Source organism: Delphinus delphis, chromosome 8 (assembly GCF_949987515.2).
Source record: "Delphinus delphis chromosome 8, mDelDel1.2, whole genome shotgun sequence".
In the NCBI taxonomy this organism is placed as follows: Eukaryota; Metazoa; Chordata; class Mammalia; order Artiodactyla; family Delphinidae; genus Delphinus; species Delphinus delphis.
This window is the reverse complement of record NC_082690.1, coordinates 9,356,700-9,377,609: the sequence shown is the minus strand read 5'-3', so window position 1 is coordinate 9,377,609 and position 20,910 is coordinate 9,356,700. Positions and strand designations below refer to the sequence as shown.

Genomic DNA, 20,910 nt, shown 5'->3' with positions numbered 1-20,910 from the left:
GATGTCTTAATTATAGCTTCAGAAAACTATTTGTTGTTCGTTTTGAGCATTTCCATGGTTTTGTACCAGACGTGGTTCCAGGAAATCTTCCCAACTTAAAAGTTTGAGGAGGGATCTATGTGTGTGTATGTCAGTAGGTATAGCCTGTTTTCCTGTCCAGTTCTTCCTCAGGGACCTTCCCTCTCTTGTTAGAGTTTGTGGAGATCCTGCACCTGGGAAATGAAGCGGGGAGATGAACCTTGGGTCTCATTAAATGTCAGATTTGGGGGGAGCCCAAAGGTATTGGAGGGCTCCACCTCTTAAAGTAAAGGGATTGCTGGGAGCAGGTTGGGAAGACCACAGTCCTGTCTAGGAGGGTCAGCACAGAGGATCTGACAGAAGTTTTTAGGGAAAACTGAACTTTGGGAGCCAGATTTCAGGTTCCCGGGGAAGACCAGTTGAAAGTACTGCACCCCTCAACAGAGGCGCTGTTTCCTCTGGAGAATCTTGCAAGGCTGGGAGGGTGGAGCTGGCGGAGTGAATGAGAGAAATCACCCCAGGGGAGTCGAAGTTGGAATTACTGAACTAAGCTGTTATTCTGAGGTTTCCTAAAACACTACTTATGTACATCACCAACTTTAACACTTAAGGAGTGTCTTCACTTGCTTAAAAATGTGTTTCTCTCCTGAGGAAAAATATCACAAGAGGGCAAGTCCGGTAGGGAGATTCTCTCCAGTTCTGTTCTTTTTCTCTGTCGATTTCCGTTCCACTTGCAGCCCTCCATGGCAAGAGAGCTAGGGAAACTTTTAAATAAAACTCAGGAAATTCTCATCTGAAAATTCTGCTGTAGAAGTCCTGAATCCTTATCTGTATCATTTTATCTCTAATGCCTTCTTCATTCCATATTTCTCCCATTAGTGTCATGAATTTGTTTTCTAGTCCTTGGGCAGCAAGGCTGTGGCCCTTTAATTTCTTTACAAAGGTGGTGAAGGTGGTATCTTGAGCTCAGTCCCCTTGAACTTTTCTTTGCCTAGTTAAGGGGAGATGAATCCATTCAGGGGGAATGAATCCCTAGATTCAGCTCCTATCCTGAGTAGCACTTTTCCTCTTGCATAATGGGGAGTAGATTTCAGAGAAGGTCTATTTAATAAGACCCCACTTCTCCCTAAGAAGACCTGTTTCCTGAGACTTCACATACCTTGTCTTTGAACATGAATACTTTAGATTCACCACAAAGAAGACAGCTATTAAGGAGCATTATATGAATGTTCTCGTAGCATTCCAAGATATTTCCAAGGGTCACAGATTGAGAAGCAGTGGAAGGAGATTCCTTTGTGTGACTGGGGCTCCCTGATCAGTGAGCTCAAGGGAGGCTTTTGGCCCGAGGTTTGCGGCTGTTCCGGCCCTGTGGGTGGGCCGAGCAGAGGTCCAGAGAGGAGCTCTGGGAGCATGGAATGGCAGGCAGATACGGGCACCCGGGATGTAGACCAAAACTCAACAATGGATCCTGTGAATGGCATGTGTTCACAGAAGGCCTTTTAAAGATGAGGGCTGGGGTAGGCATGAAACCACAGGGCCTGTGGTCCGAAAGCTTTCGTGTATGTCCAAGACTTTGCCAATAAAGAGAAGGAGGAGACAGATCCAGGAAGAACAGCAGCTAGAGAGGGCAAGAGTGGGCGGTCCTCTCCCTAAAACACAAGTGGATTCATCCAGGAAAACAAATCCTTACTTGTTTTTTCCCAGTTTATGACCTAATTAGGAAGGTGGAAACATAGCGGGTTGGGGAAAAGATGATTACAGCCTTACTGGGTGTAAGAAGTAACTGTCAGAGCAAGGGAATGTTTTATCAGTGACTCTCAGAGATCGCTTGTAGTTTCGATGCTGAAGCTGGCCTGTGGTTACAGCTCCTAAAAACAGCTTCCATAAGAGGCTTCTAAAAGGCTTTTTTAAAGGGAAAGTAAACGTCAAGATTTAGTTGAGATGCCATCAGTTTATGTCTAAACATTCATGTTTCTTTAAAGCAGGCACCCCAAGTGGTATTTTAAATAAAAATCTCTATGCAAATTAGGATAGTTTTTATTTAAATATTTATACCTTTATTTTAATCAAGGGTTGATTTTATAGGGAAACTTACTAGAGAAGAGACTGATCACAGGACTCCCCCTTCTTTTTTTTCTGGCGCCATCATAAACAGAGTACAATACCTGGGAAGGGCTGATGGGACTCCTGGAGTGTGTACCTGGCGATCTCAGTTCTGATCCCGTAATAGCAAAGGCCACGGTGCCTCGTGTATGCCGCCCCCATATAGGAAGCGAGAAGCAGAATTCCTGTTGGCTCTTTTCTCCTGTTCTGAGAAATCTCCCAAGGGCTGCTTCACATTTGCTGTTATTTCCCCCTGTTCCTCTCTACTCCGGAAGCTCAAAGGCAGCTTCAAGGCCTATTCCTTTAGAGCACTGTTTCAGTAGTCTCCATCAGAGGTGGATTTGCTGTGGTGCTCTAGTGCTTTGTATGAGACCATTTCCTGTTCCATGAAAGTTGAAGACGTGATGGAAATAACCCTGGCCTTCCCAGACTGATAGTGAGCCTGAGAGTCAGAAACTGGGCCCCCATCCAGTGACTCGGAGCCAGTAACGAATTGTAAAGCTATCAGAAAACTGGATCCTGGCCTTGGGAGGGGTGGGGGTGATTTGATACACAGACGAGCTTTCCCAGGGAGTCGTGGTCTTTCCAGGTCATTTGGGGAGTGGCGGTGGAGGATGCCTGTCCTGTTTTCCTACTGGAGCTGTGGCCTGTCCTTGCTCAGCCTGCCCCCGAGTGGGTCCCAGCTCATGGCCTTCAGCGTCGGCCGTTTTCATCTTATTCTAGCATGAAAGTGGCCTTGGGTTTGCACTGTAGAATGGAAACGTTTCACAGAGGAAATCATATGTTTACATCTCGTGCTGTCACTTGTTAGCTCTGTGACCTTGGGCCGGTCTTCTTTAAGTTCACTCCCTCGTCTGCAAAACGGTAATACTTGGTAGAATTGTGAGAATTAAATGATGACAAACGTGAAGCACTCATTTCAGTTAACTTGAAATCACCTACAGGGAAATTCAGGGCTTCCCACTGCCTTAGTTTTTTTTTTTTAACACTTCCCTTTACCAGCTTTCTTGTCCCCTCACTCCTACGTGAGAAGTAAATGGAGTCAGAGGGGTTGAAGAATGCACACTGCTCAGTCCAGCATCCTTCTCAGTGCCTCAACGGTCCAGAGGCCACCAGAGCCTACTGATTTCCCCTGCCTATGTTCATCTCTTTCACCAGGGCCTTACTTGTGATCTCCTACCCTTTCGGCAATTCTTTGCTGTGTTTGTGCCTCGGAGAGAGCTCAGGGAGTGGGCCCCGTGTCGCCGAGTCTTGACTGTGCAGCCCCATCTTCCGTGATGTCCACGTTCCCACCCTGGGAGTGTCTGAGGTTCCCAAGGGAGAAGAGGGTTCTGTTCTCCAGGAGATCAGATTTCTTCCCTGTTCTCCAGGTTATTCTGTGCCATAACCTTGGGTTCCAAGAAAGAATGGGTACCTCCATCCTATTATAAGTGCTGTGTGTGACGGGGGGAGGATGTGGGCAGGGGGTGAGGGGCAAGGTAGGCTGTGGTGAGGCTTAGGAAGGAGATGTCCCGCCCACCTCCAAGGTGGGGAAGACTAGGAGAAATGAATGGACAGATCCTCTTAGGTCATCCTCTTCCTTATTCTAGCACACCAAGGCATTTTGCATCTGATCTTAGACCCTTACTCCTTGCTGGCAAAGGCAAAACGTGTATGGGAAGGAAGAGAACTTGTCAAGATTAACCTGGAGCCCACAGGCATCTGTGCTGGGCCAGAAATGGTACCAGGAGCAGGATGTGGGGCTGGGATGTACACTTACATTTCTCATCAGTTTCTACTACCTCAGGCTTGGGTGCTGCAAAGGAAGATATCTAAGGAGGTGGAGGGTTTTGAAGCAATAGGAAATATGGTGGAAGCAGAAACATCCTCTGGGTGGAGGCTCTAGGAAGGCTATGTATACCATCTGTGGGTTGGGGCCATCCAAGGCATCAGTGGAGGAAAGAAGCACAGGCTTTTGTGATGAAGGTTCCCATGGTGGGTAAGGACTCCCAGGGAAGGTTGGAGGAGAAGGGTCTAAATCTGGGGAGGAACCTCCAACCTTTGGGACAGTGTGGGTTCTCCGGAGTTCTGTTTGAATCCTACTTGCAGAGGTTGCATCCTGACTTGGCCCTGTTTATCCAGCCCAGCCTGTCCGCCAGCACCACGCCAAGCTCTCCACCCAAACAAAGCCATCCGTAGAACATCATTTGAGTCTCAGAGCGTTGGGCTGCCTGGTGGCACAGGCTCTTTGAAGAGGGCCTCCTCCCCTGAACCCCCAACAGAGGGAGCCACCCTTGCAGAATATTGCTGAGAGAAAGGCCTAGAAGGACCCCTCCAATGTGCAGTCTGACCCCTTTGCCCCTGAGCTGTATTTGGCGTGAGTCAGGTGGTTGGTTTCGTGCGCCCTCTGGGTTGGGCACATCTGCAAGGAGAGGAGTCTGCCCATAGGTCCTATTGTCACCATGACCAGAGCTCTCCACTGTCTGGGAAAACCAAATCAAAGCAGGGCAAGGAACCCTGCGTTCCCAAAGCATCCTCTGAGCTCTTGGGGTCTTGCTGTGACTCTGCAGGAACAAAAGAGTAGAACGCATCTGTTGGAGGAAGGACCCCTCACCTTTATTCTCAGGTGGCAGGCAGGAGTGAGGTGCAGATATGCTTTCTCTCTTGCCCCAGGAGCCTTACTGAGGACAGGACCATGGTTCCTTGTGTGAATCTAGGCTCAGCTGAGAAGGTGAGTCTCATCACCTTAAAGGCCTGACCCCTAGTCCCCTCAAACCCCACAGATCCTGGGACACAGTCTCTCCAACGGCTGTTTAAAGAACCCTGACCAGAGAGGCTCACACTCCTTATATTGACTCCGAATGTGCAGAGGGGAGGAGGGGAGTACACGAAGCAGGGGCGCGTGGGGAGGCTCTGAGTCGCACAGCCTGGCGAGGGGTCCCCGAGTGTCACGTTCCCCCCTCCTTCCCTCCCCCTCCCTCCCAAACACCAGTCTCTGATTGGGCCAGTCCCACCTCAGAGTTGAGAGGCATCCAGTCCAAGGACAGAACTGTAAGGGTATGGACACAAAACACCGAACAAACTGGGGGTGGGCTCCGGGCCAGTGTGTCAGCCAGGGCCGTTCTGGCTTCTCAGCCTCTGGAGTCTGGACCAGGAGGGGCAGGGGGCGCTGAGGTCTCTGGGGCAGCTCCGTGCCGGCAAGCACTTGACGCCCTGCTCCCCGGGGCTGTACAGGAGCACAGGCACGGTGGGAGTCGGGGGAGGGCTTGCGGGCGGCAAGGGGCAGAGCTCCTCCGAAGCCCGGAGCGTGGACGGCAGTTTCATGAAAGCAGAGTTATAGCTGCCTCTGGAGCCTGTGGGAGGGGCAGGTAGAGGAGGGGCCGCCAGGAAAGGGCCGGGGGCCGAGGGCGGCCAGCACGGAGCACACTGCGCTCAGCGGCATCCTCTGACCACGTCCCCACCTCCACGCCCCGATGCCCGGCAGCTGGGCCCGCATTTGTGCTTGATCGGGGTTGCCAGGAGGGTGGTGGAGGCGGCTGCTTCCGGGGTCCTCTGCAAAGTCTCTGCAGAGCCAGGCCGAGGCCCCGCCCTCCCCGGCCCTCCCGCCCTCGGCCCGGGATCCTCAGACGTGAGTCTGCATCCGCCGCTGCAGGGGCCGGCTGGGGTCGGAGTTCTGGGAAGAGGACTGGGAATGGTGGGAGGAGGAGGCCGAGGCCTTGCTCGCCTTATCGAACTGCACGTAGCCGTCCTGCTTGCCGCTGCTGCTGACGCTGCTGTCACACTGCGTGTCCAGGAAGGAGCTGCTGTCGCTGAGCGAGCCCCGCTGGAACTCCCGCTCACAGAGCTCGATGGATGAGCTGCCCGTGCCCAGCACGAACCTCTGCCCGTAGTCGTAGAGGCGGCCCTGGCCGCTCAGCGTGCTGTAGATGTTGGTGAAGGACATGCCCGTGGGCACTCGCTGCTTGCCCGCGGGGCGCAGGTCCGGCTGGCAGCCGGACAGCGAGATGGCGGGGGTCGAGTGGTGCTCCTTGAAGGTGTTGACGCTGTAGTAGCCATTGGTAGGGTCCTGGGGGGCCGGGGGGAGAGCGGCGTCACAGCACCGGACGGGAGCCAGTCCCACCGTCCATGGGGAGGGCCAGGGACAGACAGGAGGAAGGGGACAGCGGGAGAGGCGTTGGTGGGGGCGGTCGGGAGGGTCAGCCCGGGCAGGATGCTGGCAGGTGTTCAAGTGGGGTCTTGACCGGTACGTTTTGTTATTTCAGGGCAGCTCAAGGCCATGTGAAAGCCAGGCTTTCATTGTTTTTTGTTTTAGTCCGGAACTTGGAAACGGTATTAAAAACGTTATTGGTGAAGAGGTCGTGGGAGGGGAGAACCGTGAGAGCTCAACCTTAACTCTCTCAGCCCCTTGGTGTTGGGGCGAGAGAGCAGGTGGCTTTGTGGGGGACTGTCCCTTCTATCTGTGCCTGGATCTGGGGCCTGGGTCATCAGAGCTGAAGACCAGGCGTGTCGTAACCCAGGGCCCTTCTTACCTTCAGGTTCTGAAACTCCTTCTCCTCTTCTTTGAGCACCTCCAGCTGCTTCAGGACTGAGTCTTGCTGGAATTCACCCCGGTCCATCTACAACCCAGAAATCGCTGCTCAGTGGGTAGGAGGTGGGCTAATCGTCCACTTCCCCCAAGGAAAAGCCGGAGAAATGCACTCAAAAGATGTTTGCCATCTGTGCCTCCCCTCCCCGCCACCTCTCACTGCCTGGCCCCTGGAGGCAGGTGACAAGAGCCTGGAGGAGATTCCAGATCTCACTGTTGTTCTTGGACCCCTAGCCCCACCCCTCCTGAGAGCCGGAGACCCAGAGGTGGGTGGGTGCAGGGCAGGTCTCTAAGACCCACCACCGTCTTCCTTCCCGTGGGCTACGGTTATCTCCTCCAGAGATCTTGCTTTGATTCGGTTCAATTCAGTGAGCCTTTATTGACTTCAGGCCAGGCATTGTGCTCAGGGCCAGGCAAACAGAGGTCAGGAGACATTACAGAACAGCTGTGCTCATCAGGGAGCTGGGCTTGTAGATAAATAACTGCAGAACCTCTGGGCAGGGGTCGGGGCCCCGCAGCTCCTCAGCGGGGCTAGGCTTCATGACGGCCTTGAGAAGGAATCAGTGAATAACCACCTCTGAGGTGCTGGCAACTAGGGCCTCACCTGCCATTCACAGCAAGGACTTAGATTATTCGAAGTTATCTTCCCGAACAGAGGCCAGAGAGCCTGGGGACAAGATCATTTCCTGTTTCTCTTTGGTTCTCCAGCACACCTGGTGCAGCGCCTTACACACTGTGGTCATCGACCAAAATCCTTCCGGAGTGGAATCATATTTAATTGTGTTTTATTCATTCTTTGATTGGCCGGTGCCCGGCGTGGCGCGTGCCATACAGTAGGACTGTCACAATTGTTATGTTTATGTCGGATGAATGAATGAAGCGGCAAGGCGCTAAACTACTGGAAATTAAAAAAATAATTAGACTTAAGGTGAAAAGTAAAGCACGCTTGGCACACAGTGGGGTTATTATGAATGTGAACAGCCACAGTGGTTCTTGTCCTGTGGCACAGAATGTTCTTCCCATGTATCCCTTCTGCACATGACATGATCTGGGCCAGGTTCCCACCCACTCTCAGAACGGGGCTGTGTCTTCTCCCTTGTGACTCACTTTCCTGATCTCTTTTTGGAGCCCCACAGAACCAGCCAGCGTGCTTCCATCCTGTCACTTCCCCACTAATGCTGCTTTTTTCATTTTCCAGTAAGTGCTGTGGCTCTATCTGGACTGAGTTCTTCTCTTCCACCAGATTCAGCTTCTCAGCCCGCCTCTCCTCAGTGTTGGGGCTGTATCGGTGCCGGGGGTGAAGGGAGTGGCTGGACGAAGGTCTCCCCAAGGGGAGCCCTCAGCGGGTTCTTCTTATCTCCCACTCTTAACTGACGACTGAGTGACCCCCCCCCCTTCCCTGAGGGTCTGGACTGGAGAATGGTGTGGAAACAGTCAGAGGCAGTCAGAATATCCCAGTGAGAGGGAATGCAAGGTCCCCAGGGGATGAAGGACAGGCGTGGGTACTTTCACACTAGACTCAATCAATCTCATCAACAGAGACGTCCATTCCTGCCCAGGTCTGGACTGTGGTCCCCTCCCTTGTAAGACTGACCGTTCATCTGTGTCAGACACTATGTTAGGTCTGGGCGAAGTAGACATTTGTCTCTTTGTCTTTGAGGAACGCTGGGATACTTGGGGAGGCTGACGTGTAATTAGAGAAATGCACTATGAAAGAGGAACATGCAGAGTGTTTGGGGAGAGCACCAGGAAGTGCAGAGCTCTGCCAGCCACGGTGGGGCAAGCCTGGAAAATTGTGGAGGAGGTGACACTTGAGCTGACTCTCGAAGGAGAATGTGAATTTCAACAGACAAAATCAACAGGCCGAGGGAACAGCAGTGCAAAGCCTCCGAGGTATAAAAGACTCGAGGGCTGGGAACTGCAAGTTCTCTGGGGTGTTGGAGGGCTGGATGCATTTGGCAGGAAGACAGGGCTGGACAGGCCGGAAGCTGCTTCCTGCTGAAGGGTCTTGATGACCCGCCTGCTGCTGGAATATCAGGTAGGTCTGGAGCCACCGAGGGTCTTTAAGTAGGACGGTAACAGGATCAGATTTGCATCTTAGAAGGACCCTTTGTGGGACTCTGGAGGGTGGAGAGTAAAGTGGTGAAAGATTAGAATGTGGGACCACTTGGGAGGAGGCTGTCATGGATCAGGGGAGCCGTGGTGAGGCCTGCACTTAGGAGTTATAGTGGAGAAGAGGCAGGGGCACAGCTCTGAAAAGATTCTGAAGTGGAATTGTCGGGACCTGAAAATCAACTGGATAGAAGACGAGCAGCAGAGAAAACGTCATTTCAATTCACTAAACGTTGGTGAGCATCTCCCAGGGACCGTGGAAGGCTCTGGGGACACAGGGATGAGTAAGGCAGCTTGCTCACCGTCTAGTGGAGACAGATAAGGAAACAGGTGATTTCACAGCAAAGCAAATAGCGACCGTTCCTTGAGCCCTCACTGTGTTCCACTGGCTCCAGCCTCTTCAGGGGTTCATCCACTGAGCCCTCACCCCGACCCCATGTACCATGACCTTCATCCTATCCTAGAAGAGGAGACTGAAGCACAGAGAGGCCCATGCTCTTGACCGACCTGCTTGCAGCTGCTACTCCAACATATTATAACCGTGACACAGTAGGCACCAGAGTTTTCTAGCAGAGTTTTCCGGGATTTTGTTTGGACAGATGGATGGGTGACGGTCCATCGAGGGGGCTCGGGAGGAGAAGAAATTATGAGTTTAAAGCCATCCAGTCCCCAAAGAGGAACCTATGCTTGTTGCAGACTTCTGGGGAGATGGGGGGAGCAGGGCACGTACTGGATGTTGATAATACCTATATGTGGGGGATTATATGTTATATCACAACATCTTACGGCAATTATGCACATCTTCTCTCCCTACTGGACAATGGGTCCCTTGAAAGCTGGGACTGCATCTTAGATGCCTTTGAGTCTCCAAGAACCCCAAGCACAATATAGTAGACACACAATAAATCTTTGTTGGCTGAGAATACGAGCACACTTCGTTTTATTGCGCTTCACAAATATCTCATGTTTTATAAATCCAAGGCTTGTGGCAACCCTGCAGAGGACAAGTCCTTTGGCACCATTTTCCCAAGAGCATCTGCTGCTCACTTTGTGTCTCTGTGTCACATTTTGGTCATTCTTGAGAATTTAAGACTTTGTCATTATTATCATCTTTGTTATGGGGATCTGTGATCAGTGATCTTTTTTTTTTTTTTCTTTTTGGCCACGCCTCACGGCACGTGGGATCCCGCACCCCCTGCAGTGGAAGCGCGGAGTCTTAACCACTGGACCGTCCCTGTGATCAGTGATCTTTGATGTTACTATTCACTGAAGGCTCAGATGATGGTTACCAGTTTTTAGCAATAACGTATTTTTTAATTAAGATAGGTACCTTTTTAAAGACATAATGCTATTGCACACTTCATAGACTACAGGATATAGGATAAACATAACTTCTGCATGTACTGGAAACCAAAAATTCCACGTGACTAGCTTTACTGCGGTCTGGAACCCAACCCACAGTGTCTCCTAGGTCTGCCTGGAGGTGCCTGGCCTGTTATGGGGGGGGAAGCACATCTTGCCTGATGCTTTGCTTGTCAGGAGCATCTAGAGCATCAGGAAGCCTCTGGTTCTGGGAGCTTCAGGGCGCAGAGGTCGGGGTGGGGCGGGGATAAGATGACATTCTCACCATCAGCTGCTTGATGGTGGGCTGTTCCTCAGCCTCCCGGCCAGAGGCAGGCTCCTTGTGGACAATCTCCACCCGGATGTCATTCCTGGCTGACACGACACCTTTGAGATCTGGCCATAAAATAGGAAAGTGTAGACGACAGAATCAGTTGTCATCTCAGGCATTAGGGCCTGAGATGTCAAGCTCTCCCCTCCCCTGCAGCCCCTGAACTCAGCAGTTTCAGGGCCCACCTGGTAACAGAACCTGTCTGGACGTGCCGTGGGCTGTTGGGACCTCAGAGTACTTTCTCTGCTGGCTCCTGGTTGCACGACCCTCAGCCTTTCCCTGCCTCTCCCGTGGCGTGGGTGGTCATCCCCAACCATTCGGCCACCTGGTCATCCTACTAAGTTCTCACCTCCTTCTAGAAGTCTTCCCTGACCTACTCTACCGGGCTCTGATCTCTCTGTTCAGAGAATCACACATCTGTTAGAAAGGACCTTGAGATCCCATGGTCAACCTCCCACCCAAAGCAGAAACGTCCCTGCACTAGTGGTCCAGCTTCCGTAATGGAGAGCTTACGGCTTCTAGAGGAAGAAGCCGATTTATACCTGGAGAGCTCTGTTAGAAAACTCCTGCTGAAATATGCTCCCCCATGATGTCCACTGAGCGGGTGGTGAGGGAGGGCCTGAGACCGCATCACTGGGGGCCCTCAAGAGAGCAAGGCTGCTCAGCTTGGAGGGGAGGACACAGGCAACTTTCTTTCAACACGTGAAGGCTGCCAAGCAGAGGAGGGAGCAGGCTTACCCTGATTATTCTTTTTGTGTCTTCCGCTCATAGAATGTCAGAGCCGGGTGGGGCCCCGAAAGTCACATCAGCCGACCCCTTGCTATTACACAGGAGAGAACCGAGGCCTGGAGTGGCTGTGGCTTGCCCAGGGTCACGGGGTGGAAGAGGCGGGGCCACAAGACAGTCTCTATTGTTCCCACCGTCTCCACCATCCCATTTACCCTTCCACGTGTCTGTCTAGCACATGTAACTTCAGAGCTACGCCCAGGACGGAGACTCCAGGCACACACAAGTGAAGAGTGCATCACTGCAGCTCTGTTTACAATAGCCAGGACATGGAAGCAACCGAGGTGTCCATCAACAGATGAATGCATAAAGAGGACGTGGCACATATATACAACGGAATATTACTCAGCCATAAAAAGGAACAAAACTGAGTTATTTATAGTGAGGTGGATGGACCTAGAGACTGTCATACAGAGTGAAGTAAGTCAGAAAGAGAAACAAATACCGTATGCTAACACATATATATGGAATCTAAGAAAAAAAGAAAAGGTTATGAAGAACCTAGGGGTAAGACGGGAATAAAGACACAGACCTACTAGAGAATGGACTTGAGGATATGGGGAGGGGGAACGGTAAGCTGTGACAAAGCGAGAGAGAGGCATGGACATATATACACTACCAAACGTAAGGTAGCTAGCTAGTGGGAAGCAGCCACATAGCACAGGGAGATCAGCTCGGTGCTTTGTGACCGCCTGGAGGGGTGGGATAGGGAGGGTGGGAGGGAGGGAGACGCAAGGGGGAAGAGATATGGGGACACATGTATATGTATAACAGATTCACTTCGTTATAAAGCAGAAACTAACACACCATTGTAAAGCAATTATACTCCAACAAGATGTTAAAAAAAAAAAAGCGCAACCCCAGCACTTTATGGCTAACAACTAAAAGACCTTTAGGAGTCCCCCCAAAGCAATTCCCTGAACCCCCTTTTTTTTCCTGTGTGAGTGACCTGCTTTTCTGGTTCGACTAGCAGATCTTGGAGGGCAAAGGTCACCTCCCCCCACCCCCCCACCCCCGGGTTTCAGTACAGTTCCCGATGGGTGGAGAGTGCCGTGTATGTTCAATCTGAGGTGCATGAAGTTCACTTCCGTCCAGCTCAGCAGCAGTGGGGCGCCCGCTCTGTAGCAGATGCCGCAAAGCACCGCATGTGAAAAGATGCGGGAGGCCCGTCCCTGCCCCAGCAGCTCACAGCCCTGGTAGGGCCCTGTTCGCTGTACTCCTGCTGTTACTCCGGGGCAGTCTAAGCTGGCCTCTTTCTCTGCCCCCCTCCCTGAGCTCCCGGGTCTCCCTCCCGTACTTCTCTGGGAGCGGGCACAGCAGAAGGCCACAATGGTTGCCAGAAGGACGAGGAAGGCCACGCCAGCTCCTACGGCCACCCCGATGATGACGGCCATCGGCACAGCCTCTGTGGGAGAGAAGCAAGCAGGCTGATGAGGGAGCTGGGGCAGCCCGTTCTCTCCCCCCAGATCTCACCCAGTTCCTTGGGCACAGCCCCTGCCGAGCTGGGGCCAGACCACGGCGCGTGGGCGCTCCTGGGAAAGGCCACGGGGGCCTGCGCAGGCGCGGGCACAGTCCAACAGGGGTCAGCTCGGGCGGGACACGGTGTGGCGGAGAGGGCGGGCAGACCTGGGAAAGATGGCAGCAGTGGTGGGGGCAGAGAGGCACGCAGACACAGGGAGGGGAGGGGAACGTGGGAGGTGAGAGGCAAGGCTGGTACGCTGAGCTCTCCGAGGTGATACACCAGGAGAGTCGTTAAGTCCTGGCTTTTCTTTGGAAAATGACCAGGGTCACTGCCGCTGTTCGTTCGCTTCGCTTTTTCCTTCTCTTCCCTTTCCCAGGTGCAGAGGGTGGACAATGGACAAGCAGCTTTTAGAGAGTTTTCAGGTCTGAGGCAACTTCCCCTCCAGACCTGGGCATCACAGGTGGTAACAGCCAGGGGCCACGTCGTAGGGGCCGGAGGGCAGGATCACAGCTCCCTCCACCTCTTTCTTCTTTTTTTTTTTTTTGGTCGCGCTGCATGGCATGCACTTCCCCAACCAGGGATCGAACCTGTGCCCCCTGCAGTGGAAGCGCGGAGTCCTAACCACTGGACCGCCAGGGAAGTCCTTCCCCCCACCTCTTTAAGGAGAGATGCCCAGTCCTGCCCCCTCCTCTCCTGGGCCAGTCCTCTGGGCAGGAATCCCGGCACCCCACCCCGCCAGAGAGGCACCTGGAACTCCAGCTAGGCAAAGCTTCCCTCCCTGCTGAGTTCCTGTACTCTGTCTCCTGCCCTAGCCAAGTAGAGATGGGGGTGGGGAGGGTGATGTTAGGCTGGGGTGGGCGCTCTTCCAGACAGTCCTGACCCTTCTGTGTCTGCAGAGGGGGCCTGAGCATATGACGTGGGGCCCTGAGTAGTCCATGGCGGGTTAGAACTAGAGAATGCAGGGGCAGGAGAGCTTAGGGCTCAGAGAGTCCAAGCCTCCCATTTATAGATGGAAACCTTGAGGTCCAGGGATGTCAAGTGACTTGGTTAAGGACACACAGCTACAGTAGAGCCAGTGCAAATCCACGTCTCCTCTTATCCGCCCCCCTCATCCTGCCCAGCTCCGCACACTGCGTCCCATGGCATCCTACAAATCTCACGTCCTCTGTACAGCCCAGAGCATCGTACTTTACCCTCTCTTTTCTTTACCTGTAAAATAGGATAATTACAGTGCCTGCCTCAGGGGCGGGTCTGGGGTTTAGATGGGTGAATGCAGGCAGGTAAAGGCTGGCACAGAGCCTGGCACCCAAACCGATCCCAGCCTTTGCCCTCGTGTCTGTGTGGGAAGGAGGACCGCAGCAGATACAAGGATAGGAAAGCCCCTTTTTGAGACTCAGCTGCTGCCCCTACCCCACGCCCTCAGTGTGGATGACTGGGGACTCCAGGTATCTGTCCTGAGCTGGAGGTTGGCCTCTCGCCTCTCGCTGTCGTTTTCTTTAAAGAGCAAAAGAAAGGAAGAACCCCGCAGACCCTGGCCCCTGGAGACGCTGCTGGGAGGGGGTGTGGTCCCTCTCCCGGAAGGAGCGCGTGTCCAACGGTTGGCAGTGTTGGCCGTCAGGCTGGGGCTCTCCTTCCAGCCCAGGATTGGCACCCTGGTGCATTCATCACCTGCCTACTGGAGCCCTGTAGGGAGCGCAGGGGAGGCGGCGGGGAGGAGGTGGGTGCGACAAACACTCGGGGACTGAAAATGGGAGGCGTTTGGGCTGGTCTCAACAGTCAGGGGTGAGACAATGGACCTGACCTCGCCAGCCCTGCGAGCTTGCTCTGACAGTGAGACGGCCCTGTCTCTAGGTTTGAATTCCTCTAGGAAAGGAAAGCCGCGTTGGAAGTTCGTTGCTTCCATGCTTTTGAATTTTATTGATTTGAGTTGAATTCAGTTTCTCCGAGATTCCTAGGGCATTTCCTTGGAAAACTCGGGTCTTGTCTCAGCTGAGCTCAGAGCCAAAGGATGACGGTGGAAGGGTCCTTAACCTCTCTGGGCCTCAAGGTCTGTGAAACCAGAGAACCAGGGAAGCGGTATTTAAGGCAGCTGTGCCTCTGGCGTCCACATTTCCTTAAGTTGTTAACAGCTGGGGGGTCGTGGTGGTAGCCATCTTATCTGGAGGACTGTCCTGAGTGGGTGGGCGGGGGCAGAGGGAGAGGGTCCTGGGCGGGGGACCCAGGGTGCAGGCACAGAAGAGATGGAGACAGAGGGTGACACCAGCTCAGCACGAGGAGTGGCCCTGAGGGGCGTCAGGGAGAACACAGCAGGAGTTGATATTGTGTGCCCACCTTGTGCTGGCCTGTACCCGGCCTGTTGCTCTTTAAGGGGCCGTCCGCCCAGAGGGGAGGGGCTGAGCGGGACCCACCAGGGACTTGCTGAAGCACCTCCTGGGCCGGTGTGGCGGGAGAACTAGGGCAGGGGACCCCTCATCTTCGTCATGGCCTTTGCCGACCCTGTAGGGTCTGGCTTGCCATGTCCTGATTCTCTTTTCTGGGTTTCTCCCTGGAGGGTGGGGGGCAGTTGTCTCCTGTGGGGTCCCAAGAGAGAGCAACTCAACCCAGGGAGCCTGGTGACCCCTTTTGCTGCTGAGTCCCCGGGGAGAGAGGCACTGCCCAGCGGCCTCAGCCCGGTGGTGAGATGACAGCTCCACGGGGAATGCAGGAGTGCGGGAAGGAGGCAGCCAGCAGAAAGCACGGGGTCAGCATGGATTACGCAGGCCACAGCCGGGCTGGGCGGCCCAGGTGTTCTTGGAAGCGATGGCCAAGCTGGTGGTGATGGTGAGAAGCGGAGTCAGGTGGGGGGGAGCTGACCCCAGGGGGAGGAGTCAGGGCTTCAGAAGAGGAGGGGTGGGAGGAAAGACGGGGGAGGAGCAAGTGCCCTGGGCTGCCAGGAGCCTGCGGGGGGCAGCAACAGCGGAGACAGGTCTCGGGGTCTCTAGACCCGTGCTGCCTGGAGGCTCTCTCCCTGCTGCTCTGACTGCACTAAAGTCTCAAGATGGGGGAGGGCAGAGAAGTTAGCGGCTGCCCTGGCCTCCCGACCCACACTTTGGGCTCCCTCCCCCTCTAGCCCAGCAGCCCCTTCCCCCATCCCGGGGAGTCTCATGTCTCCTTCGTACCTGCTTCCAGCCCGGCTCCCGACTTCATTTCCGAACCTGTTTGGAAATAAAGCAAGAGTCCACAGCCAGGGCCTGGCTGGCCAGGGTGGGGTGGGATTGGGGGCGGGGGCGGCCCTCTGGAGGGTCTGGGGTGGTTGGGGGCGCCCTCCTGCATCACATCTCCAGGATGCCCCACAGATCTGGGCTGGCCGAACTGAACCCGGAGTTCGTTCAGACTGACTTAGGGACTCCAGACGGGTGGGACCAGAGAGAGAGGTCAAGGCTGGGGTGGGAGTTGGCTCTGAGGAGGGGGGGTGAGAACACTAAGGGGCGGGTAGAGGGGTGGGGCACTGAGGGGAAGACATGGAGGGGAGGCAACAGTGGACCGGGAGGGTTGGGATGACGTGTGGATGATATTATGCAAATTATGTGCAAAGCATTAGCAAAGCAGCACTTATTAGGGAAGAGGCGTTGGGAGCAATGCGCGGTCCACAGGGCAGCACTGCGGCCCCAGGGGCCCAGCTGAGACCACCTGCCTGGCCCAGAATCTCTTCCAAGGCCTGACAGCCTGTGGGTGGGCCTTAAGCTTGGAGGGGTCGGAGACTGCCAGGGCCGAGGCCCCCTGGACCGTTCCTGTCTTGGACGAACCCCCGCTGGCCAAGGGGCTAGATCCACAGCCCATCTCAGGACCTGGTGTGCCACTGGCTGGCCGCCTCACTTCTCTGGAACCCCCTCCATGCCCCTCTGAGGCTCCCCGCCCTCCAAGCCTGAGTCCTTCCGAGCTCTGAGCCCTTCTGCCCGGCGCTGCCCTGCTGGCTGGGGTCTCCTTCAGAGCACAGCGCTCCAAGTGTCTCCTGTGTCCCCATGGGGAGCTGCAGGCAGCCTGAGGCCAGTCCCCTGCACACCAGGGATTGGACAGCTCAAGTGCCACTCCTTAGCTTAGCACGGGCACCCTCAGGTTTGGGGCAACTGGACTGGCTTGTTGGCTTAACGGGCTGGGCCAGGTTCCCCAATACGCCCATCCTGGTGCATCCCCGTGGGGACACTGCTCAGCGATCACGCCCCCAGAGGGCCCCAGGGAACCGCTGAGAGCGGGGAAGCCAGGGCCTTTAGGCAACGCGGCACCTGCTGAGGGGCCAGCACCTGGGCAGCTGTCCTCCTGCTTGTTCTGGTGCAGGCCAGTGCCCCTGGGCTCGGGGGGCCGGCTGACCGGCAGCGGCTGCGTGGCAGGTGAGGAAGGGCCTCCTGCCCGCCCGCAAGTGTAGGCGCTCTGTCCCCCCCAGGGCCCCGGAGGACCTTGCCTGGGGCCCTGCCCTCGCGGGGAGCCCCACCTTGCTCCTTGAGCCGGATGATCTCCGTGTCAGAGCCGAAGCTGTTCCAGGCGGTGCAGTTGTAGATGGTCTGGAAATCGGCCCGCACGATGCTGCTGATGGTCAGCGTGGAGATGACGCCCTCCTCGGTGCTGACCGTCTCCACCGTGTAGCGGCCCGATGTCCCCGACTCCAGCACGTTCTCCTTCCAGGACCAGGCCTGCCCAGGTGCGCAGAATTAGGAGGACATCCTGCCAGAGCTGCCCCGCCAGGACCACCGTGCCGCCTCCCTGCTCCTGGGTGGACGCTGCCAGGCCCGCGCTCACGCTCACCGCCACACGGCACAGGTCGACGCGCACGCCACAACACGTGTGCACACAGCACAGCGCCCGCAAACACACGCCACAACACGTGTGCACACAGCACAGCACCCGCAAACACGCCACAACAGGTGTGTGCACAGCACTGCACCCGCAAACACACGTCACATCATGGGTACACCTACCGTCCCACCCACAGTGCCAACACGTGCACACGCAAGTACGCCCACGTCCCAACACACAGCACAGACACGTGTGCACACAGCACACACACATGTCACAACACGGGTACACCTACCGCCCCACACGTAGCACACACACACGTACACACACACAGGCTGGGCCACCCCAGAGGGTATTTCCATCGACACGGGGCCTTACGCGGCTTTTTGCTGGAACATATTCCCAGGCAAGCAGGGGCTCTGGGGCGGCGATGGGAGCCCCTCCGTCAGCTGGGGCCCCTGACAGATGGTGGTGAAGGCCAGCCCCAGGCTGACTGAGTCTGGTTTGGTTACTTTGTGCGTGTCTTTGTACAAACGTTACGCTCTGAGAGCTGCGTTTGTGAGAACCTTAGTGCAGCTTGGTTTCGGCCGGTGAGCGTTTACCTCTTCTCAGAGCCCTTTCCCGTACACTGTCACCGCCTGCCCCACCATGTTGCCCTGGGCTCTGTGGGGTGTTTAGCTGCACCCTACAATGTCTCCAGGTGTCGCCAAATGTCCCCTGGGGGCAGAACCGCCCAGGTTGAGAACCCCTGGCCTAGAGTTCCATTTCCACGAAGAGGAAGACAGTGTGACTATGCTCAGTAGTGAACAGGATATTATCGACACCAGCACGTGTTACACTTACACTTCAAAAAGATTAGAGTGAAGGGAAGAGGGAGGCGTAGGCATGAGTTCTACGCGTGGACCCTTGCCCTTTCTGTGTGACTCAGACAGTGAATGAACTGAATGCCTGAGGAAGTGTGTAACGCACCAGTGCTCTAACAAGGACTTCACCTACAGGGTGACACCTTAGCTGTTGGCGTGTGCCTCCCACGCCCCTTCAGGTGCTGCCGCCCTGGGGAAAGGTGAGACTGCCCTGTGAACTGGACCTGGGCGGCCTTTCGGCAGGACCGCCTGGGCACTGGGCTTGCAGACAACAGTGTCTCCACCCCTCCCCCGACACCCAACAGTGCAGGGAGATGCTCACCTCTCTCTGTTTTCCCGCCCCAGCTTCTACCAGTGTCAGCGGAACCTGGGTGGGAGACCCCCACTTCTACAAATGCAAATATCTGGGAGGGCTACATGTGAGCCCGTCAGGCGGCCCAAGCTGCACTGCGGGGAGGGGCGGGGAGAAGGGAGTGACGCTTTCAGAGGGAAACTTGCTAACTGGGGCAGCACTCTCCACGGCATCGAAGCAGAGGAGGGCTGTGGAGGCGCAGAGAGAGGTCTGCTGACTCTAAGCTGCATCCTATTTGCAACTTTGCTAAAGGCTGGCCTTGAACCCAGGAAAGGTAAGAAATCATTTTTCCCCTTCTGCTGCCCTCACTTGCCCTCTGCCCCCAAGATGCAGAATTTGGTCGGAACCATTTGTGTTGGCACACAGCTGAGAGGCAGAGAAGAGTTAAATACACCCGCAGGCGAGGAGCACAGCCTGTCCTGAGAAAGGAGACTGCCCATGATTTTTGTCTTCGTGATGCCTTTCCAAGAGACACAAGGCAGGAATAGTTTTCGCCGACGGGGAAAGGCAGTGCAGAGGCAAGACTGACCAGCCGGATGGTGGAGCCGCTGCAGGCACAGATGACCCACCAGGCTGCCCAGCCTGGGGGCCGTGCCACTGGCCCTCCCTGCTCGCCCCGGGGCACTCACGATGCGGTCGGGTGGCGGCGTGCTCCGGATGAAGCACTTGATTTGGCCCTTCTCCCCGTGGAGGGCGTGCTGGGTCTGGGTGCTGGAGATGATGGGGGGTCCTGTTGGGGAGACAGCATCACATCAGGGATTCGGGAGGGGGTGGGCCCTGGCTGGGCCCCTCTTGGCAAGTTCAGAAGTTTATACATTCATTCAGTCGTTCAGCAAACAGTTACTGGAGGCCTTGTATATGCAAGGTGACGGGCGAGACAGGGGACTCAGAGATAGATGAACCTTCAGTCATAAACGTCTCAAGGGATCGTGAGTGAGTGCCTCTAGGTCAGGACGCCCAGAGACATCAAGAGCTGTCACAGGAGGTGGGGAGGTGAGCACCAGGCAAAGTGCTAACCGACTTCACGGGAGAGAGAACTCTACCCGGCAGGTGGGGAAACCTTTATGAAGAAGGCGGTACACTGCGAAGGGAGTGGGGGAGGTGTCAGGGAGGAAGGAATGTAATGTCACCTCCACCTCAGCCAGCTGTTGGATTTCAAACCATTCCCTTGTATCTCCAGTAGAGGGCGCGCTTGCCTAACAAACCGGTGTCCTCGGCAGGACAGGAAAACCAGGCAGGAAGGGAAGTAAAAGATGTTCCTCCACGAAGCGGCGAAGCGGGGAATCACCCCCCCACCCACCTGGCATACATGGCTTGGGCTGGGCACCTTCACGGACTTCATCTCACATGTGTCTCAGGAGATCCCTTAGTTCATCGCTTTGCACGCCACATACATACCTGGCCAGCCCAGGTGGGACCACAGCTCCAAAGCTGACCCTGACATTATCCTATCCCGCCCGGGCGTGCGTGCGTGCGTGGGTCATGTTTATGGGTGTCTCTGGGGACACCTGGCTCATGTACCACCTCGGACAGCCTGGAGGGTCCACCAGGATTCCAGCAGTGCTTCCTGGCCAGTTCTGCCTGTTAACTAACCCAAATGACTGCATTTAGGCTGGGAAGGGAAACGTCTTGGAGATGGGAGAGGCAGACATGAGGGACCCTCAAGATAAGGGCTTCCACCCTCAGGGGGCCTTCAGAGTTCCTCTCTTAGGAACCTTAGCTCCAAGAAGCCTTTGGCCAGGAAGGCTTCATGCTTTAGGACCTTGGTTGGCGCTTGCGGGCTGAAAGTGATGATCCTGTAAAACCTTTTCCCCTTCACTCCCCAGGAGCTAGGATTTCCCTGGGGTGGGGGGGGGGGGCGGTGTCATCAGCTGTTCTAAAAACGATCAGGTAAATGCATACACATTTAAGGGCTTCTTAAAAGAAAACAGGAATCGGGGTAAGGGTAGAGTGGGGTGGGAGAGGCAGAACACAGCAGTAGTACGGTTTATCTCCCCCTTCCTGCAAATCCCGGGTTTGAGCCAAATCATGGGCCAGTTTATTCCCCAAAGGGCGATGGCCAGCAGTCATCTCCCGGCCGGGATGCATTTTGATGAGAACCTCATCTCATTTTGGATTTGTTCATAGTGTTGATTCCTTCAGCCTAGTCCAGGCCTGCCCAAAGGGCTTCACCACCCCTCCCCACCTATTCTCCAGACACAGGTATAG

The 20,910-nt window shown here is 55.2% G+C and overlaps 1 protein-coding gene across 6 annotated transcripts in view; it reads right to left on the bottom strand.

The window, feature by feature from the left end:
* Positions 1-4,702: 4,702 nt before the first annotated feature.
* KIRREL3 (kirre like nephrin family adhesion molecule 3) overlaps positions 4,703-20,910 on the bottom strand; it is a 543,060-nt gene continuing 526,852 nt past the window's right edge. For 2 of the 6 annotated variants that reach the window (XM_060017684.1, XM_060017683.1), the window contains exons 12-19: positions 19,332-19,432; positions 17,186-17,384; positions 15,876-15,911; positions 12,553-12,660; positions 10,425-10,534; positions 7,290-7,352; positions 6,630-6,716; positions 4,703-6,166 (exon numbers count right to left, since the gene is read on the bottom strand). In XM_060017684.1, coding sequence (XP_059873667.1) covers positions 5,723-6,166; positions 6,630-6,716; positions 7,290-7,352; positions 10,425-10,534; positions 12,553-12,660; positions 15,876-15,911; positions 17,186-17,384; positions 19,332-19,432 — 1,148 coding nt within the window. In that variant the 3' untranslated portion in view covers positions 4,703-5,722. Of the gene's footprint in view, positions 6,167-6,629; positions 6,717-7,289; positions 7,353-9,193; positions 9,271-10,424; positions 10,535-12,552; positions 12,661-15,875; positions 15,912-17,185; positions 17,385-19,331; positions 19,433-20,910 lie in introns of those variants that run through there. The other 4 variants (XM_060017686.1, XM_060017685.1, XM_060017687.1 and 1 more) reach the window with 4 other exon arrangements.